Below are 26800 nucleotides of genomic sequence, written 5' to 3' on the forward strand. Positions count from 1 at the left end.
CACGCCAGGAAAGAAGCGAATACAATAGTCCGAATATAATTTGCCCACATACACACTTAAAAGGTATCACCTACAACTTGTTTGTTGACCTTTATTTCTACTAATTTGGTGAAAAAGCACAAAAAATAAATTGATCAAATTTATGGTGTTTACAGGTTTTTGGGTCAACAAAGATGATATTTGAGGTTGAGACACACATAGGTCCCTATTTCAGACATGGTTTCAAAATTATCTGCCCTTGTGTCACTGGATACCCAGCCACTTAACTGGATATCTTTAAAAGATATCCAGTGAAGTGGCACTCCTGTAGCGGGGAAAAAAAAATAACACACCTCACCACTAGGCTGAACTGTTACACCAATAGTGTACACTTCCAGCGCTATTACCAGAACACTGGAAGTGCCTGGGATGCGATCTTAGGTTTCAAAATGGGGTTATGAGTGGGTGAGAGGCTTCAGGGAAAGGGTGGCAGTGGTGGGGGTCAGGGGTGATGATGGAGGAGGCAATTTTTTTTTTTTAGTATTTAGTGGGGTGGGAGGGAGGGCTAAAGGGCCAGCGCCGAGCGTTTGGTTTAGGAGGAGTTTTGGGGAGGGGTTTTGTTAAATATGAGGTGGGAAGTGGCCTAGAGGTCCATGGTGAAGTTTCCTTTTTCCTACAGGGATGCCACTTAACCAGATGTTTTGAAACTATCCAGTTAAGTAGCCAGTTATCCAGCCACACAAGGCCGGATAGATTTAGACCTAACCGGCCATATTCAAAAGCTAGCTGGTTAGGTTTAAAGTTATTCAGCTAAAGGCTGCAGGATAACTTTAGGAAAGTATATTCAGTGGGACTTTTATCCAACTGAATGTCCTGAACAACTTATTCGGCTAAACTTGTCCACTCGCTGGTTTAGATTATGTACAAAACAAGGATAAATGCGAACTTTAGTATTGACAGAACCACAGTCTATTTTGTATGAGACGTTTCTGCACATAAAATCAGATTTTATGCATGGAGATGGCTTTAATATCCAGCCCCTTACTGCACAATAGACTTCATTATGGTTGTAGACCATTGCCTTGCACAGCGGCCTTATTTCAAAGTATGGATCACCTTAAGAGTTTTGTCATAATAAAGTTGGATTACTCATGCAAAAATGGTTTTACCTGTGGATCAGATTCCTTTTCTGGCATTGACCCAAAGTGACTAAGGATTTGTGCTTTCATGTCATCTTTGAGAGACGTGAACCAGGCAACAGCCTGCTCATACACTGAATTGTGGAGTTCGACAAGTTCTTCATACTCCAGTCCTTCCACCTGTCCAATAAACACGATGGTACACAAATATTTTTCATATCTGTTCATGATATATGAGGTGGGTTCCACAGTAAGGAATCTCTGCTAACTTTGAGCCTCAACAAATCCAAAAAGTAAAAACTTGTAGGATAAACACAAGCCACCATAAAGTTAGAAATGAGCCATTATTGAAAATTAAAAAACAAAAAGCCCAAAAGCATTAAATCTAGGAAAAATTATTAATTCATACTATTACAGCAGTAGTTCTCAACCCAGTCCCTAGGGAGCACCCGTGTCGGTGCAGTTTTCACACTAAAGAATAATAATAATGCCTGAGATATATTTACCTCTGTCCCTGAATGTTTACATACCATCACCTGTAAACAGTCTTTCAGAAAGCAGTTAAAAGGCTTTTTAAATTTAGGTAGGCCTCCAAGTCCAGGGATTGTTTGGGTTTTTTTTTCCCATGTTCTCTTGGGTTCTGGCCTAGTGGCTTAAGAGTTGATTAGCTTGTTTAGTCTTATTTTACATCTTTTAGTCTGTGTACTTTTGATTGTATTTTGTTTGTTTATTATGACTGTTTCCTATGAGAATCACTTTAAAAAGTGAAAAGGCAAAAGGCACATTCTTTTGAATAAATAAATGTACATTGGGTCTAAAATGCAGGTTGAGATATGCAAATATCTCAACCTCCAAGAAGAGACTGAAAAATTGCTGCCTGAGGAGAGAGTTGAGAATCTCTGCTTTACAGGAGAACAAGCAGTTTATTAAAAGCTAGCAGGTCACATTCTCAATCATTATAACTTACTCATAAAGGCCACACCAATTCAAGTTTGAGCTTTGTCCCTAGAACTCTCTCCAGGATTATGTACAAGGAACAAGACAGCTTCTCCCTCTCCTCATAAGACAGGTAATTTCACAAATTTAGTTAAATTCAAGGAATATTACAGTACTCTCCTACTCTTTCCGCTCTGTGTTACTATTCTTCATCTTCTCTACCTCCATGACGACTGTTCTAGCCATGTCTTCATAAACAGCTGCTACAAGAGCACAACCGGCAACATTCTTCCAAGACAATCAACAGAGCTAACTGATGACAGGCATCCCTGGCAACATCACTTTCTCTTCTCTCTCCCTCTACACCCCATGCCAATCACCTTTTCTTCCCTTCCAACCCCTGGCATCACCTGCCCTCTCCCTCATCCCTCCCTGGCACCATCACCTTCCCTCTTTCTCCACTCCTCTTCCTCACCAGCATCATTATCGTCATAATCTTCCATCTCCCCCACCCCGTCATCACCTTTTCTTTTTCCCTCCATCCCCTAGCATCACCTTCCCTCAACCTCACTCCTTGGCACCACCATCACCTTCTCTTTCCTCACCTCTCCATGAAGCATCATCACCTTCCCTTCACTCTCCCCCACACCCAGTGGTACATTCAGCTCTTTCCTCACCCCAACCCCAATCCTTGTACAGAAGAAGCCTGTGAGCAGGCTTACCCAGTGCTGCTGCTGCTTCCTCCTTTGCCAGCTTCCCTCTGCAATCTGAACTGCACGGGGCCAGCAGATTTCAGGAGACCACAGGACCCCATGCAGTTTCTGCTGCAGAGCAGAAAGTCAGCAGAGAGGAAAGCAAGAGCAGCTGCCCATAAGTGCTGCTCTCCGACTCCCCCTGCAGGCCACTAGGGAAACAGGAAATGAGACTGCAGCTGTGGCACACCTGCATTCCAGCCAGGGCACTTTAGTGTGCTGCGGCACACCGGTTGGGAAATGCTGCCCCAGGGAAACCTTACAGCCTTGCGCACGCATGCACACACACTCAGTCACCCTCTACAGAGACACTCATAATAAATTTTACTTGAAAAAGCATTCAAAAGTACAGTCTTCTGAAGCAAAATATCACTTACAACATGTATGTTATATTTATATGCACTGCTGTGGTGCCAACCAGAAAACTGCAAAAAAGGCACTTGGAACGCCTATGGAATTTATAATGGCACCTCAGAAAACCATGAATAAACGTAACTACCATTACAATATAGTAAACCTCCCATACCATAACAATACTGCCAGCACTCAAAACAGTAACAACCTTATCTATGAAAATGCAACATTCCTATTAGGAAAACAGAATAAGCCAGGCTGCTTTAGATCCCTATACAGAAACTAGATGCCAGCAAAATAACTCACTTCGGTCACATATGCAGAATACAGACAGACCCTGACCAAATGCAGAATAAGGAGACCAGAAAGTATAAACAGAATTGTATTGAGAAGAACTGAACTGGAATCCACAACGAGTCAGCCTCTATATTCAGAGCAAACATTAGCATTCCTCATAAAACATTAAATAATAAAATCAAGAAATATAAAACATAATAGTAAAATCATATTCATAAAAAGAATAAATATTTCAAACTAGTTAATGAATAGAATATCCAAAATTTCCCAAACCCCAATAAAATATTTCAAAAAATCCAAAAATTAAAAAATGTCCTAATATTTCCCAAAAAAACAAAATATTTCAAAACAGCAAAAATATCAAATTATACCCAATAATTAAAACTAATAAGGATAAAAAAAATCTCCTTCTCTCCATACCTGGGATCTTTTGATTTCCAGCCACCCTGAAACTGTCATGGATTTGGGGAAGTAGGGCCTCACAAACTATCCTCTCTCTCTCTCCCTCACACACACACACATGCGTATACAACACATTGATTCTCTCACACACTCCCTGTCTCATATACATGCTCATGCTCTCACACACACTCTCTCTCATATACAGGTTCTCTCTCCCTTACAGACATATGTGTGTTTGCATACCTGTGAGTACCTATATGTGATACATAGATTTTCATAGGTGCACACACATACATATACACAGACTCTCTCACACACACACATACGCACAGGCCCTCACAGACAAACACACAAGCACGTAAGCTCTCACACAGCGACACACACACATATGCATACAGGCTCTCAGTCACACAGATGAATACAGGTTGTGACGTACGTATACATATGCATACAGGCTGTCACACACACACACAGACACACACAAGCTCGCACTAAGATATACACACACATATATAAACTTTCACACGGATACACAAATACACGGCCTCCTGTTCTGTTCGGGCCATGGTGGGATGAGCCCCACTACAACCCGCAGGCCTTCCCGCTCTGGAGGTAGGGGTTTGGAGCTGAAGCCATGCATGCTTCTGGGAAAAGTTTGTGCACAAGCGCACATGCCGCAGATTACAGGGAACACTGCGATGGTGCGGTATTTCCTTATTTTCAGTCGCCGGCGGGTTGAACTATGCCGCTGATGGGTTGTTACCCCGTCGCCTCTCTTCCTCTTCAGCTGCTGGTAGATTTGGCGCCACCCCTCCAGGTAAGCTGCCTCATACTAATGCACCCAGCCGGGCCTGCTCACATCAGAGAACACATTACTCCTACACTCAAGGCTTGCCACTGGCTGCGTTCACTGGCACATGCACTGTAAAACCACCGTATTAATACACAATTCTCTTGCACAATATCTCATCACCATGGATCAGCTTCACTCTACGCATCCCCACTCCGAGCCTCACTCTACACTCCTCTAGGCAGTTTCTACTCAATGCGCCATCCCTATGTTCAGCCAGGTTAGCCGTGACACATGAACGCTCCTCTTCAATTTTCATTCCTACATTCGAACAACTCTACCCCTCTCTCTCTTTATGACTTACAAATGACTAAGTCATTTAAGAAGCTACTTAAAACTCGTCTGTTTAGTGAGACTTTTGTTCTTTCAAGCTAGATATCAGGACTTTCCTTGCCACCTTACACATGATCTTGGCTATATCCTGCTCTCGTTTAATGCTTCCTATTTATTTACACTAAGATTTTGTCAACTATGGGGTCCATATTCAAAAGCCATTTAGACAGACAACATAATAGTTATCCAACTATATGGCTTACTCGGCTATATTTAGCCCTTATCGGGCGAAATTCGGGCCGGGTTTCTAAGAAGGGGGCATTCTCTGGGCGAGCAAGAGGCATTCTGAGGAGGAGAGTAGTTAGCCACGTAGGTTAAACAGCTAATATTCAGAGTTAGCCACTTTAACTTATATGGCTAACTCTGGTCGGGCCATAGGATGTCGTAAAGTTAACCGGTTAGACATAACCGGCTCACTAAGATAAAACGAGTATATTCAGCGGCGTAACTGCTGAATATACCCTGCCAGTTAGCCGGATATGTTTATCTGCTAACTAGCCAAGCTGCACAGCAGCTGAAAACGGACCCCTATGTTTTTATGTTGCGTTATTTTATTTATGTTATTTATAAATACCCCAGGACTGCTCTGGTAACTGCATTACTTTATCCAGGAAATCTGGGCCTGTGATGACCTTCCTAATATCATTTGAAATACATACAGTAATAACATGGGTTTAATAGATCTATTTAAATTCAAGCGAATCCATCAAAATGTTTACGTTACCTTTTTGTCACTGAGGTATTCAATGTTTGCTGTGTTATATCCATCTCTCTGGCCATGGCTTAATACCCTGAATCGACTAAGTCCAACTGTATCAACAACAGAGCGCCCATCGGGGAAAAACTTGACATCCCTGACCTCTAACATACAGCCATAATCAGCAAAGCTGAAACAAAAAGAATTATAAAATAAAATACAGGGGGAAAAAAATACCCCTCTCTCCCCTACCCACAATGCAAAACATTTTAGTTTTATTTGCTTATATCCCCGCACTTCTAAATCAGGTTATCTCAAAACAGCTAAGAAATTCAATTACATCAAACATATTAAAAAGCACACATAATATAAAAATTAAACACAACCAAAAATTAAAAACAAGCCAAAGCAATAATATAGAAAATCCAGAAAACCTCTATAAATTATGTAAAATCTCACATAAGAACATAATTAAGTGAAAACATTTGTAAAAATGCATTGATAACAGAATATTTTAGCTGTTTGCTCATACATCAAGTTTCAGTGATGCCTGAAAGTAGTAATTTTATATTTTAAATAGATACAGCTGATAGAAAAACCAAGGGCGGTATCTCAAGAATCTCTGCCATATTCAACCATGACCCTTTTTTATCATAAAATTTCAGGATTTCACATTCAAACCCTCCTCCATCATCAAGTGAGCTACTGAAAAATGTAGCGCAGGTATAATGGCAAAGCCTTCCCATTAATCCCCTGGTCAGATGCTCCAGGACAATACAAAACGATGTACAGAGAGCACTAAAGAAAACAAATTCACCTTCTGAATTTTTTAAATTAGAGCAGTGGACCCTGCCAGCACAGGTGAGCATTAGGCAAAAGCTTATTTCTGAGTTCTTTTCCCTGGTGGGCTGTCCCATATCAAGGTGAAATAATTTATGCATTACTATTTACACTGAACAATTATCGATTCATGTCATGGGGGAGATCACAAAGTGGTGGATGAAGGGCTCCTCCCAGCTGACCCTGGCATGGGTTTCAGTGCCATTCTTTGCTGAAGGTAACTTATGAGGTGGCAGCAGATTATCTGGCACCTCTGGGAGCCGTACATTTGCCAAGTGCTAAGTAAGGCAAACAGAATGCCTTTCAGAGGACTGGTGAGCAGTGGGACAGAGCAATACTATAAAAGTGTAAACAGTGCAATCTGGGAAGTTTCGTTCTTGGAAGATGCATCACTCCAAAATGCTTACCCTTTTAGTTCGTCAGCTATGCACATGCCAAACTGTTTGGTGCCAGTTTCCATGCTTCTCCTGATCATTAACCGGTATCGAGGTTCAAAGACATAAAGCGGACAAGGGATGGTAGGGAAGGCCATGGTGCAGACAAAGATGGGCACATCTTTAGTTAGGCTACAAAAAAAAAAAAAAAAAAGAAAATTTGGTTTCACTTGGTAAAGACTGAAATGATATAAAATCACTAGTTTTCCTATTGTTGAATATAATTTCCAAATCACAGTCTCTAAAGATTTTACATTAATACTGCCCTAACATTAATGAAAACCAGGTGCTTTCACCTTCCTACACACACAGTCAAAATTGCACATCATTCTTGTCATGAGGACTGGAAACACGCTCTCAGGAGCAGGGCAGGAGCTGGGTTTATCTTCTGCCTAGCCAGCCCCTTCTTCCGCAGGTTGAGCCCCTGGGTTCTGGGGGCCTGTAGGGTTTAACTGGATAGGCTGGATAAGGCAGGCCAGGCTGGACAAGACAGGACAACATAAGAATATGCCATACTGGGTCAGACCAAGGGTCCATCAAGCCCAGCATCCTGTTTCCAACAGTGGCCAATCCAGGCCATAAGAACCTGGCAAGTACCCAAAATCTAAGTCTATTCCATGTTACTGTTGCTAGTAATAGCAGTGGTTATTATCTAAGTCAACTTAATTAATAGCAGGGTAATGGACTTCTCCACCAAGAACTTATCCAATCCTTTTTTAAACACAGCTATACTAACTGCACTAACCACATCCTCTGGCAACAAATTCCAGAGTTTAATTGTGCGTTGAGTGAAAAAGAACTTTCTCCAATTAGTTTTAAATGTGCCACATGCTAACTTCATGGAGTGACCCCTAGTTTTTCTATTATCCGAAAGAGTAAATAACCGATTCACATCTACCCGTTCTAGACCTCTCATGATTTTAAACATCTCTGTCATATCCCCCCTCAGCCATCTCTTCTCCAAGCTGAAAAGTCCTAACCTTTTTAGTCTTTCCTCATAGGGGAGCTGTTCCATTCCCCTTATCATTTTAGTAGCCCTTCTCTGTACCTTGTCCATCGCAATTATATCTTTTTTGAGATGCGGCGACCAGAATTGTACACAGTATTCAAGGTGCGGTCTCACCATGGAGCGATACAGAGGCATTATGACATTTTCCGTTTTATTCACCATGCCCTTTCTAATAATTCTCAACATTCTGTTTGCTTTTTTGACTGCCGCAGCAGTCTCTAACAGACTAGATTAAGCCTCAAAACTTAATAAATCTACCAATTTCATAAGCCACATATCAAACATAGGCGTGTCTGACATTAACCATTTCACTAGAATACATTGTTTTCCAATCAGGCAACATTTATACAGAAATATCCCATTGTATTCATCAATAAATACTTGTGTTCATTCCAAGTAAACAAACCTCAAAAAAAACTATGGAGTACCCAAGCCAAATTTTCCACCAATATTCTTCCGGAAATTAACATAAGAACATTGCCATAATGCATGCAAAAGTCTAGCATTAGGAGTTTTAGACTTCTGCAATACCCATTATGTATGCCTGTAACAGGGAAGTTATATTCTTGTGTAATATTCACAATTGCATTTCTCTCATGAATATTGAACTTACGGTATACCTTTGTATATTTTTTTAACATCCTCTGAAAGTAGTATCCTGAACATCAACACGCCATTGTTCAGCATGCGAGAACATTAGCTTATATGATTGAGTAGAATACAAAAATCTGGATATTGTTGACAGAGAATATTTTCCTAGTGCACACATATAGGCAAAACATTGAAATTCTCCTGAAGTAAATAAATTAGCATGTGAATCAAAAGTTTTCCCTCACATAACTAGAAATTTATAAATAAATTAAATAATCATTATGCAGGAAGTTTAACTGTTCTAGACAATAATTAAAGCAGTGGCATAGCCAGAACTGATTTTTTGGGTGGGTCCAAGGTTAACAAGGGTGGCCTGTAGGCATACAGGTCTAAATCTACTCCAGTGGGTTCCAAAGTAATCTACAACAGCCGTTATGCATCATGAGTGAAACTTTTTAGAATACTTTAACTCTTATTTCAAGCACTTATCAACATTAAAAAATCCTTATCAATTTGTATTTTATTTTTATTGCAATTTATAAATACACAAGCCGTTAAGCCCGTCACAACGGGCTACATTACATTTTTGTTTTCGGTCCATTTTCGAAAACAGCACCCTCCTACACTTTTTCTCCCTCATTCCCCCTTCCCCTCCGTCACTCACCCCCTTCCCACCCCTCAGTCTTACTCACTCTCTGTCTCCCACTGCCTCCTTCCCCTCACTCTCACCTCCCTCCCCTTCCCTCAGTCACTCCCCACCCTGTCTCAATCCCATCCCCTCTCCCTCAGCCCTCCTCCACTCCCTTTTTCTCTGCTCCACAACTTCTTACCCTTCCACTTACTCACATCCCTGTCTCTCACCTCTCCCTCATTCTCCCTCTCCCCTCACTCTTCCCCACCCCCTCCCTCCTCTCAGTCCCTCCCTCCCCCCCACTCAGTCCCTCCCTCCCCCCCACTCAGTCCCTCCCTCCCCCTCACTCAGTTCCTCCCTCCCTCCCTCTCACTCAGTCCCCTCCCTCTCTCTCCTCCCTCCCTCGCTACTGGCCGTCGCTGCCACCGCCGCTGCCACCCGACGCCATCGCCGCCGCCGCTGCCACCCGCCGCCATTGCCGCTGCCGCCCGACGCCGCCATCGCCGCTGCCACCCGACGCCGCCATCGCCGCTGCCACCCGACGCCGCCATCGCCGCTGCCACCCGACACCACCCGCCGCCATCGCCGCTGCTGCTGCCACCCGACGCCGCCATGTTTTTTGTTTTTTTACGCTGGCTAAGACCGACGTCCTTGCCCGCACATGCGCAGTAGAGCTGTGCTCTACTGCGCATTTGCGGGCCGTCGGTCAGAGCCCATTTATAAGGTAGATAAGAATATCAGGTAAAAAGCAAAGAACACAAACTTCATATCCAATCAATGTTATAAACCAAATATCAATGTATTCTTTCTGAATCCTCTTTCTAGAAAAGTAGAGATCACCTTAACTACAACAAAAGAGCAATAATCATAAGAACGGGTGCATGCAGAGTAAAACTATGACAGTTCACACAAATTCTGGAGTCACCTAAGCCAAAAAAAGAGACTCCCTCCACTGCTAAACATTTTGTGAAGTAACACAAACCCCTGCAAAAAAAGAAAAGAAAAAAACACCTAGAACCTTGCCATACCATAACATAACAGAACTGACTCTCAGGACTCAAATAACAGCAACCTTATGTAAAAGAAGCAATGCAAATACTACACCAGACCCTAGAACATTAATACACCACCTATTGGGATAACAGAGTAAGCCAGACTGCTACAAATTCTTTAGAGAAACTGCACCTCAGTCCCACAGAGAGAGAACAGAGATTGACGCTTACCTAATACTGAAATAAGGGACTACAATTTAGGAATAGAAACATGTAGACAAAACCAAAATAGAAAGCATGAGAACCAGACTCTGAACAGTGGAACGCTAAAGAGCAAAATACAAAATTATAAGAAATGCACATAACCAAAGGTAGCATATTCCAACTACTAAAATCTCAAAATATTGTGTTTTTTCCTTTGTCTGGTCTTTTTATTTTTCTAATCAATTGGTCCCAGTCTCTTTTTCCACTTACTCCTTGTCAGACATTTCTGAATTCTTCTCCAGGGTCACTCTTCTTTTTGTGTCTTCTATCTCCTTCCCTTCCTCTCTCTCTCACACAACACACACACACACACACACTCACACAAAGTTTCATGCTTTCTCTCGCAGATTCCCTTGCACACACAAGCTCTCACTCATGCAACCAGGCTCCCATTCAACCACACACATAAGATCTCTCTCACACATGTAGGCACCATTCACACACACCCACACCCAGACTCCCATTCTCACGCACAAACACCTACACTCAAGCTCCCATTCTCACACGCATGCACCAGGCCTCACTGCCAAACCTCTTCTTCCCTTGCCGCAGGGATGGGCTCCAGCTCTGCCGCAGCTTTACTCCAGCGGGGCTTTCTTTTTCGCCGCCGCAGGGATGGGCTCCCGTGGTGGCCTTGCTTCGGTGGGATGGGGCTTCCTCTTCACCACCAGGGGAGGGAGCTCCCACGGCGGCCTTGCTTCAGTGAGGTCGGGCTTCTTGTTCTTCAGCCACCGTGATGGAGTCAGCCCTGGCCAGGCCTCATTTGGCGTCAGGTAGCCCTGATTGAGTGGGCCCAAGCCCAAAGTGGGTGGGCTGTGGCTCACCCCGGCCCACCCATGGCTATGCAACTGAATTAAAGGAGTGCTCCTTCTTGTGCTGTAAATCAATAAAACATTGTACTATGCCTGTGTGCATTACCTCTAACATTTTATATCTGACATACAGAAATCCCAAATGGAATCTAGGATTGCCATGAAGTGTTACAAAAAAGACTTCTCCCACGACAGTCCCAGATATTTCCAGGCATATCTGGTGACTTTAATTCACAATTGGCCAGCAAGATGGAACTGGGAGCTCCGAACAGGAGACATGTAAGATATATACATGTACATGTATATACATGTAAGATATATACATGTAAGCATTTCCAGAATCGCAGGAACACTCTGACACGGGCCAAAGAGTAAAATTAGTTCACTACAAGTTCCATGACCACACCTCAAGTTCCACGACCGCCCACACCTCTTCAAGGCCCGATTACACCTCATCTGGACAACCCACTTACAACACACCTGTAGGAAAAGCCTCCCGCGTGGATGCACTAATTCTTTAGTTCATGCATTACTGATATCTAAACACATAAACATTGGTCACTGTTCAGCTCATCATTTATTTTTAGTTATCTCCACATGAATCCACGTTATTTGACAGCCCACCTGTTTGATTGTTCCACTTGTGGATGCATTAATTCTTTAGCCCATGCATTACTCATAACCAGGCACATAAACATTGGTCCCTGATACCTGTATATCCCAAATTAACACATCATTTATTCTTAGTTATTCTCTACATGTTTCACGTATCATAACGAGTTACTGTTGTCTTTACATATATATTTTATACTATTCTATTTATTATTTATTTTATTTCAAGTTAGTTATTTACACCATTATCTATTTTATTACATGTTATTTACTATATAGATTCTCGTCATTTGATGAGTCACTGTTGTTTATTTAATATTTATTATTCTCATGTTCTGAAACTCCGTTTATTGTAACGCCTCACCGCGATTGTTTTGTTTATGTAAACCGACCTGATTTGATATTTGTATCGAGAACGTCGGTATATAAAATGCTAAATAAATAAATATATATATATATATATATATATATATATATATATATATATATATATATATATATATTTTGGAGACAGAGGAGTCATCAATTTTTTATCCATAGTTAAATCAGTAAACAGTGGTTTATCCCCAAGCCAATCAGCTACATATCTTAACAAGCAAACAATATTATAAAAATGGATGTTTGGGAATTCAAATCACTCCTCTTCCTTAGGGATCATTAATTTGTGTCCGGCCAACCTAGCCCTCTTCCCATTCCATATGAATTTGGACCATTCTCTCAAAATCAACTGTATGTCTTTGTCTTTTTATAATCGAGGGAATCATCTGTAATAGTTACAAATGTTGAGAAAGAAACATCATTTTAAACAAAGCTATCCATCCCATGAGAGAAATAGGAAATGCATCCAACTTATTTTTCAGCTGAAAAATTTTAATGACCGGATACATATTTAGAGAATACATAGGGTCTCTATGTATTTTTAAGCCTAAGTGAGTGAGAGTGTGTCCCACCCATTTTAAGGGGAATTGAGTCCAGATATCTTTTAATTGCCCTGTTAGATCAAGGGCTTCAAATTAATCTAAGTTAAGATGTAAACCTGAAAAACTCCCATATTCAGTAAATAAATCTAAAACTTTCTGTGAGTGCCATTGAGCATCTGGCAAAAATAACAGTATACTGTCAGTGAATAGCAAGGTTTTGAGAAGGGATGCTTTAACAGACCCTTCTGCCTCAGAAGCCAACATTTCTAATTTCGCCACTAAAGGTTCCCAAAGGTTAATATAAATAGCAGTCGTGAGAGAGGACAACCCTGGCGTGTTCCTCGCTCTAGAGAAGGCAGTTCAGAAAGCATAATATTCGTGCTTCAAGATTTGAATATAATAGCTGAATAGAGTTGAAATCTAAAACCCGCAAAAAGGACCAAAACACTATCAAAACGCTTTCTCAGCGCCAAATCCAATTAAGATAGGATCTTTAGTTAGCCAACTTTCCAGCAGAGCTAACACTCTTTGAACATTAACTACAACTCTCCTGCCTTGGCCACTTCACCTTTAGATATTAAGAAGGGTAGAAGGGAGAAGAGACGGCTGAGGGGGGATATGATAGAGGTCTTTAAGATCATGAGAGGTCTTGAACGAGTAGATGTGACTCGGTTATTTACACTTTCGAATAATAGAAGGACTAGGGGGCATTCCATGAAGTTAGCAAGTAACACATTTAAGACTAATCGGAGAAAATTCTTTCACTCAACGCACAATAAAGCTCTGGAATTTGTTGCCAGAGAAGGTAGTTAATGCAGTTAGTGTAGCTGGGTTCAAAAAAGGTTTGGATAAGTTCTTGGAGGAGAAGTCCATTAACGGCTATTAATCAAGTATACTTAGGGAATAGCCACTGCTATTAATTGCATCAGTAGCATGGGTTCTTCTTAGTGTTTGGGTAATTGCCAGGTTCTTGTGGCCTGGTTTTTTGGCCTCTGTTGGAAACAGGATGCTGGGCTTGATGGACCCTTGGTCTGACCCAGCATGGCAATTTCTTATGTTCTTATGCTTTAGTCTGTTTGCCAGTACTTTTGCATATAGTTTAATAACAAGGTTTAATAATGAAATAGACCTGTACGATGTTACCAGTAGAGGATTTTTTCCAAACTTGAGGAGTACCACAATATTGGTGGATCTCAGAGAAGGCAGCATTTGCCCCTCTTTTGCCATAGCTTTAAATAATGCATGCAAACTCGGAATCACTAATTGACATAGCTCTTTATAAAACTGGTCAGTCAAGCCATCAGGCCCCAGTAAGTTAAGTACTGATAGCTCTAAAATGACTTGTCTTATTTTCTCATCCTGAATAGACTTCATTTAATTTAGTCAACTGAGTGGGAGTAATACAAGATGGCTGACTACTTTTGAGAAACGCCTCCCTTGTTTGTTCATTATTCAGGTCTGCCAATGATTGATAATATGTCCTGAACGCATAACAAATACTCCTCACTGATGACATGCACATTTTGCCCTGCCCATCTTGTACTGCTGTAATAAAAGATATATAGATTTCACCAAAGCAGCAGCATCTTCCCTGCTTTGTTTCTGTGTAGAAAGAATTTACAAAGATGCTAGAGGCTATTTAGCCCGTTGGAATAGTTTAACACTGAAGAGTTGTTGGGTGGTCCAAAATTTCTCCCTGTCCCCAACTGTTGACGTTTTAGTTAGTGACTTTTGCAATGCCTGTGTCATTGCAGTCAACTTAAAGAAACTCTGTAAAATTATTTTTTGCCAATAACGTAACTAATATCTCCACACAATACCACTTTGGCTGTTTTCCAGAATAAAACAGGAGAGTGAGTGTCGACAGCATTATGGCAACTAAATTCCACCCATTTCTTTTCAAGATAGGGAATAAATGCCTCATCTTAGGTTAGCCATCTTGGCATTCTCCAATTTGAATATGATACAGAAGGATTTAGACTGTCCAGGCTGTTGCACTGAGGATGGAAGGGAGCACTAGGGGGCGCACCCCAGCCCAGGACGAGTAGTGTGTACCCTTGCGGTAACACATACCTCATCTGGGAACGGAGCAAAACCAAGCCCTGCCAACCTGCATGCCTCAGTGAGACCAACAACGCAATGAATGGTCCTCCGACCATTCCTAGCCTTACGGACCTGCCGCTGGATAACGGCAGAGGTGGCAGGCCAGGCAGAGGTGGTTAAGGACTGGAACATGGATGCTGAAGACAGTGGAGCTGACGAAGACACATCAGGGAGTCAGATGAGATGAGGGCTAGGCACAGAAGATGAGGCTAAAACTCAGCATGGTGAAGAGTCCGGGCAATTCTTGTGCAGAACAGTCTAGGACAGAACTTTGTAGACCTGGTGAGACAGGTCAGAGAAGCGAGACAGACGACGATCCCCAGTGAGAAGGATCAGGACCAGGACATCAGAGGAAAGAAGACGAGGATATCAGAACAGGCTAAAACGTCAGGCCTCCAGGCACTGATGGAGGACATAGAGAATTCTTGGACGTGATGGAAGATATCCACCCGAGCGCCCTACACACCTTGCGGATCACATTGGAGAGACATCAGACATCATGACGAAGAGGATCTTTGACCTGATGGATGGAATCTCCCACCAGCGCCCTACACACCCCAGCTGGGGTGGTCACAGACACTGCGCGCCCTACCAACCCAGCCGGGCTGGTCGCTGACCATGCACGGAAAGGAACTGGAGCTTCAGGAGACCTCTGGACGAAGGACTTCAGAACGAAGACATCGGGAGAACCAGGGTGACAGGAACACGGCACAATATGACACATCAGGAACATAGACTTGGGGACAAGACGAGGGGTCAGGAACAATGACTAGGGACATCCAGCGGAGAGACCAGGAACAACAAATGAAGAGGAATCCCATGAAGAAGACAGGAAGCAAATCAGGAGCGAAGAATACAGGGAGTCCTAGGGAAGACCAGCTCCAGGAAGGAACTTGCTCCTTGCAAAGGCAAGTTGGAAGTGAAGGCTGAAGCTTTTTATACTGCTAAAGAGGCGGATCCAATGATAATGTCAGAGGTGCACCACTCCCTCGCTGTCCCTTAAGAAGGGAGAAGAGGCGCGGCTTCGCCCCTTAGGAAAAAGGGGCTGGACCATGGAGAACGGCATCTCTGCCGCGGAAGACACTGAAGCAGGACTGGAGCAGGAAACTAGGCCTCAGACCAGTCCTTCATGTTGGAGGCGGCTTCCAAGCTGCAGAGGCAAAGCTCAAGATGGCTCCCTGCTGCAAGCGACCCTGGGAACGCAGGCCCCTCCCCACGGAGGGGACGAGGTAACTTCAACCTAGCTTGATGTTATCCCAGCTAGAGAGTCCATCAAGCTAGGTTGACAGAACATTGCACGAATATCATCTTTGGGTGAGTTTCCTCACTCCGAAGGTCATCAAATCTTCACAAGAGAGCACTGTTCTGTTTGTATGTCTCACCCTGAATGTCAAAGTGGCCCATAACCCCTACACTAATACCTAAACCTCATGGCTAGTCTCTCTCTCTCCCCCCCCCCCTCCTGAGCTCATTAACAATGGTACCCCAGTGGTTGAATGTAGGAAATACAACAGGTCTGGCACTTATTGCAATTTGTGCTAACTTAGCTTTTCGCATAGGTAATTAGTGCAAATTGCGATAAACTGTATATTAGCATAAAACACGCCCCTTTTGCTATCGCATGCGATACTTATTGCATTTTGATAAATCCAGGCCAAAAATAGCCAACAATTTTACATCGAGAGATATTGCAAAGGTCGGTATAAAAATGCTGCAATTCCATATAAGTCAATTGTCCCCCTTCCCCCCGTAAAAGCAACAGTTCCACCATGGAGAACTAAAACCTTGGAACTGACAAAAAAAAACCTTGGAACTGACAAAAAAAAGTGACTTACGAAATCCAATGGCAACTAAATCTGCCCTAATAAAAAACTAAAGTAGGAAATGTCAAACACACATCAGCGGGTTCTCCCGCTGCCTTCATTATCCACAAAGCGTTACTAATTTGGCATACGAGATAAAGTAACCAATTCAGGGTGTGCCCCAGCTAGCTGCTCCATGAAGATTTTCATTGGGTCTACGTTCTGGAAGTCATATCGCTCTCCCTTATGCCATATGCACAGCCTCGTAGGGTAGTGGTGCAACTTTTATGTTTTTTGGCACAAGCATGGTGCACAAGGGGGTAAACTTCTTATGCTTAAGCATCACTCAATTAAAATAATCCTGAAATATGAGAATCTTTCTATTTTTGTAGTGCAGATTTTTTTTTTATTTTTATAAAAGACTTGCAAAATAAGCTCTTTTTGCACATAATGCGGGAGTTTCAGTATCGCAATGCATGGTTTTGTTTGACTTGCCACCTTAAGCCCAATACAATGGATGCACTCGAAGATCATTTTGCCACACAGATCAGAGAGGCCTAGTTAGGGAAACAACCATTCCTCCCTTAACTCTGGTAAATCAGTGTCCAACACGTCTTCAGATTGCCACTTTGAGGCACTCCCACAGAGTCTGTGCAGAAGTACCCTCCTGATCATTAAACTGAAGATATGCCCATATATCAGTTCTCAAATGTTCACAGACCTTATTATCATTTAATAAAATATTCTTCCAAAAGCATCATCCTTTGTCAATTTGTTGAGTTGAGCACTCCATCCCAGATAGGGGCATGGTCAGACTAAGTGATATTGCCTACATCTGATGAGATCCTCCCAGCCAAACAAGAAATGAGGTTTAGAATAGAAGATAAGGTCCCACTTAGTAGGGTTAGTCAATCTCCAGACATCTACCAACCCTAATGAAGAAATAAAGAATTTAAACTTACTTCTTGTACTCTTAAGGCAGGAACTCTGCTTACTGTCAGATCAAGGCCAAAGGGGAAGAGTCATTTACCCTTAACAGAAGGCTTGGGAGTAACTTGCATGGAGTGGCAGTTACTACCCTAACATTTATGATAACCTTTAAATATTCTCTTCTTTCTAAAGAGATGGCAGAAAGATCATTATAAATTTCAGTTCAGTGATCCTCCCAATTTAAAGCCCAGTGATCTAACTATTCATAATGCCTTTTTGTATTGCAATGTGGAGGAAGAAGGAAATAATATCCCTTGCCTTCTTTTTGTCTGGTGATTCCAAGGCTCAATGGGCTAGGCTAAGCTTAGTTTCAGATATATAAAGCTCATCATCTCCCATTCCCAGAACCTCTTTTCAAAACAGTCCACATATTCATCTGTTTCAGGCACTCATTGAAAGCATAGATTGATTGCTTCTTCTGGAGTGTTTCTCAGTATCTTCTAGCTTATCCATCAGCTCTCTTTTCACTTTCTCCAAGTTCTGAAAATCTTTCTGTAACTGTGTTACAGATTCGGCCTGCTCTTCCAGCCACTGCTCAGCCTCCTCTATTCTCCTGCCTCTTTCAACAATATCTTGTCACAGCTCAGTCTCTAAAATGTTCCCTTTAACTGATGAAACGTCTGATTTTAGATCACAGAACCAAGTCTGGAAGTCCACACAAGACAGATTCTCATTCTCTAGCATAGATTCAGCCAATTCATCCACTGTCCCAGGGCTCTCTGAACCACACATTACTGCCGCAGTCCTAGTATCTCTTGCTCCTGATTTTCCCCCTGCATATGAAAAGTCCTTAAAATTGGCTTTTTTTTCTTCATGTTGCCATCCTGGTAATAAATCCTTCACTAGCAAAAGATAAGGTGGGAGAAAGTAACAGAAAAACAAGAGTTTTATTAAAACAACATGGGGAGAGCTCACACCTCCGGCAGCCATCTTGGAAGGGTGACATCACTCCCCCCCCCCCCCCCCAAAAAAAAGGAAGCTCTCTTACTGTGTAATCAACTCCCAGTGACATATGCCCTCGTTTTCAGAACTTGGAACAGGTTGCTTACTGAACAGTTCAGGGTAGCTGCAAAAGTACTAACTGTGGGTGTGAATCTGGGAAAAGGATGTAATGCAACAGAAGTAAACAAAGAACATTTACCTCCACACACTGACTTTTCTTCTCTCACATACCTTCTTAGTGTTAAAAAGAAAATAAAATCCTGCAGGTGTAGCACAAAATGAAGAGCTGACCTGTTTTACAAAGATGCACCAATATCTCTAACAGATAGTAGCTACAGGCACAAAATCAATACTGACAAAACACTGGGCGCTCACGTTCACAGTGACCTTCCCCTGCAGCTACACGTACCATAGTGAATGAGTCAGGTCACCAGAGACTCTTCTATTTATATCAGCTGTTTAAAGCCAAGCAAACTATCAGAACTCTGTGTGCCTTTTCCAATTTCTGATGTCACAGGGGAACAACATTTGGTACCGGAAAAAAATATATGTATCTCACGCAGTTTTCTTTTTAATGTAAGGCTTACCATGTCTTTTCAGAACACGTCATGTTACAGTGTCGGAGAGAGACTGCATTTTAAAAACCCAGCAGAAGAAATGTGTTTAGATGTGTACAGTATGAAAAATCATTCCTTTTAATAAAGAAGGATGGCTTTTAATTTTACAAATGAAGCATACCCTTCATCTACATATCTTATTGCTTCAAAAATAACTTAGCGCATCCTGCAGCCAAAGTTGACTTATTTCATCTAGTCAAGCGACAAAATTCAAGATGACAAGTTAATGGAGACACCCTCCCCCCACTGGAATACAATAATTTGCATTAACAATCACTCGCCCAATTAGAAAGCAATCATAATTGCCCCATTTCACAGCACTTCAAGATCTGTTCGGATGTTTAAGCCACTTCTAAGTTTACATTTCTTTCTTTTGCTGTTGTCAATTATCGCTTCTTTTCTCCGCTTGTTTTCAGCTGCCATTGAACAGTGTCCTAGCCTGCTCAGCACTCAAAATCGGATCATGCCTATATATACCTCCGCATGCCTGGGAAAAGGAGTCCCAGCTTTACGAGACGGACTGAAATTTTAAGAGCTATTAAACGGCAGCGGTAAATAAAACAGAATCTACCACATCCATGTTAAGAATGAAGCACTTACTTTGATAACTCCTTCATTTCTTCTTCATATACTTTCTTCCTTTCAGCCAGTTCCTCTGGAAAATATCTCACAATTAATTCTTCAGTGAGGAGAGTCTTTTTATAAGCCCTGGTTGCCAAGTACTGCAGAATAAAATCAGATAAAAGCTCACCAAGTGGACAATACTCAAGTGGATGCATAGTCCTGCAGCAGTCCATACATTACTAGGTTGGTTAAGGATCGATCCAGCAGAGTGCTCTGCACAATCATTTGGAAAAGGTACACAAGCCAGTGGATTAATGTTACCACATTACTACTCTCTCACCTTTTTCCCCCCAAAATGCAAATAAATCCAGGGTTTATGCAAATTGGGGATGGAACAGGTGCCCTCTGAGGAAAGGCTAAAGAGGTTAGGGCTGTTCAACTTGGAAAAGAGACAGCTGAGGGGGGATATAATAGAGGTCTATAAAAACACGAGAGGACTAGAATTGGTAAATGTGAATCTGTTATTTACTCTTTCAGATGATAGAAGGACTAGAGGCATTCCATGAAGTTAGCAAGTAGCACATTTAAAACAAATCAGAGAAAATTCTCACTCAATGCACAATTAAGCTCTGGAATTCAATGCCAGAGGATGTGGTTAGAGCAATTAGTTCGCTGGGTTTCAAAAAGGTTTGGATAAGTTCCTGGAGAAGGCCATAAACTGCTATTAATTAAGTTGACTTAGGGAATAGCCACTGCTATTATTGGCATCAGTAGCATGGGATCTACTTAATGTTTGGGTACTTGCCAGGTACTTGGAACCTGGACTAGCTCCTGTTGAAACAGGATGCTGGGCTTGATGGACCCTCAGTCTGACCCAGTATGGCAACTTTTTATGCTCTTATTGGAAGAAAAGAATACCTATCACATACAGGGTTTCAAAAGTACAACTGGCAAGTACTTACACTTAGTCTGACTGGACCTATTAAACTGGTTACTTTTTCAGGGTTAAACAAAAAAAAAAAAATCTACAGAAGGAGGCACACACACTGGCAGGTACCAAGTGTCCTAAATGGACTTGTGAGATTTACCCATGTTAAGTTCTCAATCTGGGTCACGAGATAAGTTTCGTCTCATGCAATTTGTCTACCACTCTTCAATATATTCTAGTGCTCTTCAAATACATTCAATACAACACATGCTATTTTACAGTATATTTGGAATACCATCATTTGGCCTCACTGGAGAGATTTGTTCAGTGCCTGCATAATAGTTTTATATGCAATTTAAAAAAATTAAAAAAAACCACTAGTCTTTATGGACCTTTCACATATAGTAAATCAGGGGTGGGCCAACTCTGATCCATGAGAGCCACAAACCGATCTAGTTTTCAGGACATCCACAATAAATATGCATAAGATAGATTTGCATGCACTACCACCGCTGTATGCAAAGCTCTCATATGCATATTCATTGTGGACATCCTGAAAACCTGGCCTGTTTGTGGTTCTCGAGGATCAGAGCTGGCCACCCCTGCAGTAAATAAACCTTCTTTGCATTTATCTACTACGATTACGTAAGGAACTTCTATCCTTTCATTTGACGTGAAGCACTTATTACGATACAATTTAGGACATCTGGCACTTTCCGGTATGTATTCCACCTTCTATATTTTTTTCTGATTTATTGTTGTTAGTGAGTTGTTTTTGCCTGTGGGGTTTTTTTTTTTTTGGTTTTTTTTTTACTAGTAGTTCACTCTCTCAGAGTTGCCAAGTTAGCCAGTTCCAGGAGGGAAACATTTTGGCCAGTCTTGATTTTGAACTTACATCCCAAAGCAGTGTGGTACTTGTAGTCCCCGATTCTACCCTATGAAATCAGTGCTGCAGGTCTCATAATGCATCGGAATGGGGTTGCCGAATACAGGAATGGCCTAAAATCCTCCTCCTGGAATTCGCTAACTTGGCAGCTCTGCTTTTTCTACAGGCTGCTGCCCTGCAATTTTCTAGTTCTCCAATATCACACGGGAAGACGTGATACTAGAAAGGAAGTGGCATTGCATTATCTGCATTGAATCAGACTGACTGGATTTTACCATCAAAATTTACATACACTGCACGAAGCTGTCAAATATTAACTTCAAAGCAAAATATGTGATTGACTCAGACAGCATTCTAATTGCCCCTATATATTTCAAACATTCTCACAATACCTGAGGCTATAGTTTCCGTTTAAGTACTGAAATACCTGGAGACACACTGCAGGATATGCATTGAGGACATACCATGTCCTTTTCTGATACTGTTAAGGAAAAAGTAAGGAGTAAGGATTTCACATTCTGAAACAGACTTTTGGCACCCAGTTTATTCACCATACATGGATTTGGCTGGACACTAAGGGAAAGAAAATAAATGTCAAATGCTGATAAAGCAAGTTTGCTTACTGTAAACAGTGTTCTTTGTAGACAGCAGAATGAATTATCCATGACACGTGGGTGATGTCATCCAACGGCACTGAACATACCCTTTTCTCTCAGCTCATAGAGCTTTTGCTCTGAGCATGTGCAGAAATGTCCACACAGACATTGCCTCATGACCTCTTCAGTCGATTTTAGAGGAAAGGCTAGCACGTGTTTAGCATAGCTAATTCATCCTGCTGTGTCCGGAGAACACAGTTTACAGAGAAAGCAGGTTTGCTTACCGTGAACAAGCAGGGCTGAATTAGCCATGAGAGATGGGAAGCTGAGGGCTGCAGCGCAGCATTTTAAGGTGAATTTTAAAAGAGATGTGTGTGAAGAAAATAGCAGATGCTCACAGAAGGAAGGCCCTGCCCTGCTTGGTGTCAAGCCAGAATCCCAGATATTCCAAGGACTGGGAGAGCTTGAGACTGCTTCTGTCCAGGTTTATGACCCAACCGAATTCCTGAAGCAAGGAGGTCAGCCTGTTGGTCACCCGGAGACTCTCTTCCATGGACTTAGCCCGGATCAACCATTTGTCCAAGTACGGGTGCACCAGGATTCCATCTTTTCTCAATGCTGCTGCTACGACCACCATAATTCTTGGAAAATGTTCTGGGGGCAGTGGCTAGGCCAAAGGGCAGGGCCCGGAACTGAAAATGGTGACCCAGTACTGCAAAGCATAGAAAATGGTGCTCTTGATGGACTGAAATATGTAAGTAGGCCACAAATAGGTCAGGGGAGGTTAAGAACCCTCCCTATTGTACAGCCATTACCACGGATCATAGGGTTTCCATGTGTAAATGATTCACTCACAGATGTTGGTTGATGCTCTTGAGGTCCAGGATGGGGCAAAAGGAAACTTCCTTCTTGGGTACGATGAAATAGATGGAATAACGCCCCATATTTTCCTGGGGTGCAGGTACTGGGATTATAGCCCTTATCCTGATGAGCCTTAAAAAGAATAGTCTCCACTGCCTGCTTCTTGTGCTTGGAGTGGCAAAGAGACATCATGAATATGACCAGAGGATTGCTGTGAAATTCCAGCGCATATCCTTCTCAAATGACCTCCAGTACCCATTTGTCTGAGGTGATCTCGACTCACCTCTGGTAGAAGAGGGACAGTCAACCCCCTATGTCCTTGTTTCGAGGATGGGTCAGCAAATTTTCATTGAGGAGTTCGGGACAAACCTGAACCCGAGCCTGCCTCTCTTTTGAGCTGTCGACTACGAAAGGACTGAGATCTCCCAAAGGGCAGAGACTACTGAAATGTCAATTTTCTGAAGGGGCAAAAGCATTGGGAGCCCCTGGATCGACCCCCTAAATGTTTATTTGCTTTGAATATTTAATATGTAAACCGATATGAAGTTTTTTACATCGGTATAAAAAAGTGCATGCAATAAATACATTAAAAATAAATAAATAGGTGAGGGACACTAAAACTGCTCTCTCTTATCTTCTAGTAGCCAGGGAACTGGAGACTCGCCCCATTTACTGGCCAGCTTTTCCAATTCGCTTCCAAAAAAGAGTGATCCCTTAAAGGGCACGTTTGTGATATTTGCCTTGGAGGTTGCGTCTGCTGACCAATTCCACAGCCATGGCTGTCTTCTGGCCACCACCACTGAGGCCACTCCTCTGGCCGAAGTATGGACTAGATCCGAGCCCACATCAGCTAAAAAGGCGGTGGCGGGTTCCACAACCGCTCTGGAATTCAGTCCCGAGCCTTCCACCTCCTGAGAGAGTAGGCACAAATGAGCTACCAGGACACAAAAAGAAGCAATCTGTTAGGTCATTGCTACTGTGTCAAAAGCCTGTTTAAGGATGGACTCATTCTGTCTATTGTGCGCATCCTTTAAGGCCGCTCCTCCCTCCACTAGGATAGTTGTTCGCTTAGAAATGGCACAGACCAGCACATCCACTTTACGGAAATGCAAGCAAACTCTCTCTCTCACTGCCGGATCCAGTAGATACAGAGCTTCTAACGCTCGTCCCACTTTAAAACTTGCTTCTGGGACATCCTATTCCAGATCAATCAACTCCTGGATGGCTTCCAGTACCGGAAAGTAGCAAGAGGCTTTCCATAGGGAAATCAGAATGGGTTCTTCTTTGGTTCTGTCAGAGTCCACCCCAAGAACTCCCAGCATCTTCAGGGTCTGGGAAACCAGGGCCAGCAATTCGTCTGTATGGAAAAACCATAGCATGGTCCAATATGGTTCTAACTTCCAACATCCAAGGAATCTGTATCCTCCTCTTCATCCGTGTCATCTGGGTCCCTGCCAGGGATACCCTTGGTGAGGCAAGGCATGCCTCGAGGTCTGCCGAAGGACTGGGAGAGGGAGGGCTTACTGGCTGAGGTTCCATCCGGACAGAGGAAAGTGAGGTAGCATACTGGCCTGTACGAAGGCATGAAGGCCCTAGAAAAATTCCTTCCAAGAGAAGGCAGCCAGGTCCATGCCTAGCCCAGGAGGAACTGGGGTAGGTGCTGCTAAATTTCCCTCTCCCATGAATGACCCAGTATCGGATTATTCAGATCTGGGGTACTTCCAGTTAAGGCTGTGGCTAACCAATCCTCTGAATGAGAGGAGCGAAGTCCGGGGAGGCCAGCACTCCCTGGCCTTCCTCACAGTTCTGACACAAGTTGGAATCCAGGTTCGACTGTGAAGCCCTAATATGACAAGCAGCTGGAGACGAAAAAATACTAAAGGGCTGAAGTTACTGCAGGGGTGTTTCTAGGGTGATGTCAGCTTTGAAATCTGACTCTGTCTCCATCTGCTGGCAGGGGAGTCCATTTGGCTACATGCTAGGAAATGCATTTTATAAAATACACGTATACGTACGCTTGAAATTTGTATCGCTTGAAACCACATAAGCATACATACCTGCGCACTCTGGAGGAGACAGGATGCTGGATTTGATGCACCACCAGTAGAACATTTCTTATGTTCCTTATACCTGCATAAATGTGGACCCATACAATCTCTACGCTATAAATATAAAATGGCCGGTTTCTACATGGTGCTTTGGCAGATGTCTGGCGGTGCAAAGCTAACCTTCACCAGGCTTCGTTTAACTAAGCAGCTTACCTCAGATAGGTTTTCTTTGCAAAGTGGGCAATGTGGATTATGATCAAGGCAGCGCTCAAGGCATTTGAGGCAAAACGTATGACCACAAGGCGTTGCAACAGGTTCATAGAACAGCCTACACAAAACAAAGGATGGCAGAGGAAAAGATTACATGTTGCCATTTAGCATTTCCTTTTTCATAGCACAAGAAATTTTAGTGATGGGAGACAGATTGCTTGCACCTATTCCTTTGGCTTTCTATTTTCTTTTCATATTTCATCATTCCGCTGTACAGGAAGAATTGTATCTCTACAAAGCTCATTCTAAATTAAGCAGTTTTTTAAAGAAAAGCTGTGGATGAACTTGTAAAATGTTACCACTATTGGTAATGCTTCCCCAAAGCTGCAATATTTTCCTGCACTCTAATGAGGAGGCTTCTTTAAAACTGATTTTTTTGGGGGGGAGGGGAGAAGGGGTTATAAATAGACTGAAGAGCACACAAAGAAAAAAAATCTGACCTATTTGGATTGGTTTCCGATGAGACTTTCCTGTGTTCAAACACCCCGCTAAGTGTACAGATACAGCAGAGTTTGCCAGTCCAGTTTCATGCGGCCATACCTCATACAGAGGGAACATTCAAAGTCAGATGCGTCCGCCAGGACTACTGGAATCTCTCTTGGCTTAGATGTGCTGGCAGGATGTTCAGATACAATATCCTCATCTAAATACAAAAACAATTGTTACAAACTAGACTTTTAAAATCAACGGCTTGCATAAAAATAAGCTAATAAATTGAAAGGAATGTACCATGGGCAACACATCCGTGAAACCATAAAACCACAGGAATTATTTGCAGGTATAATCAGAGCAGTGGCTGAAGCTGCTCAACCTAACAAATTTCATGTTTCAATGATAAAGGGAATGGAATGGCTCCCCTATGAGGAAAGGCTAAAGAGGTTAGGGCTGTTCTCAGCTTGGAGAAGAGACGGCTGAGGAGGGATATGATAAGAGGTTTTTAAAATCATGAGAGGTCTAGAAAAACTAAAGGGGAATCGTTTATTTACTCTTTTGGATCAAAGAAGGACTAGGGGGCACTCCATGAAGTTAGCAGAAAATTCTTTTTCACTCATCGCACAATTAAACTCTGGAATTTGTTGCTAGAGGATGTGGTTAGTGCAGTTAGTGTACCTGGATTTTAAAAAGGTTTGGATAGTTTCTTGGAGAAGTCCATTAACTGCTACCAATCAAGTTGACTTAGGGATTAGCCACTGCTAATCCTGGCATCAGTAGCATGGATCTACTTTGTTTTTTGGTTACTTGCCAGGTACTTGTTGTAACCTGGATTGGCCACTGTTGGAAACAGGATGCTGGCCTTGAATGACCCATGGTCTGACCAGTATGGCAATTTCTTATGTTTTTATGAATCG

General features: G+C 42.4%; 1 protein-coding gene across 4 annotated transcripts in view; it reads right to left on the reverse strand.

Annotated features, from left to right (window-relative positions):
• LONRF2 (LON peptidase N-terminal domain and ring finger 2) overlaps positions 1-26800 on the reverse strand; it is an 81301-nt gene that overhangs the window by 22215 nt on the left and 32286 nt on the right. For 3 of the 4 annotated variants that reach the window (XR_003857169.1, XM_029604790.1, XM_029604788.1), the window contains 6 exons: positions 25992-26094; positions 25395-25509; positions 19899-20020; positions 6987-7145; positions 5767-5929; positions 1149-1298 (listed from right to left, as the gene is read on the reverse strand). Coding sequence is in view for 3 of the 4 variants with exons in the window: in XM_029604790.1 (XP_029460650.1) it covers positions 1149-1298; positions 5767-5929; positions 6987-7145; positions 19899-20020; positions 25395-25509; positions 25992-26094 (812 nt within the window). In the remaining variant the exon portion in view is untranslated. The remainder of the gene's footprint in view (positions 1-1148; positions 1299-5766; positions 5930-6986; positions 7146-19898; positions 20021-25394; positions 25510-25991; positions 26095-26800) is intronic. The other variant, XM_029604789.1, reaches the window with a different exon arrangement.

The sequence above is a fragment of the Rhinatrema bivittatum genome, chromosome 5 (genome assembly GCF_901001135.1).
Source record: "Rhinatrema bivittatum chromosome 5, aRhiBiv1.1, whole genome shotgun sequence".
Lineage (NCBI taxonomy): Eukaryota > Metazoa > Chordata > Amphibia > Gymnophiona > Rhinatrematidae > Rhinatrema > Rhinatrema bivittatum.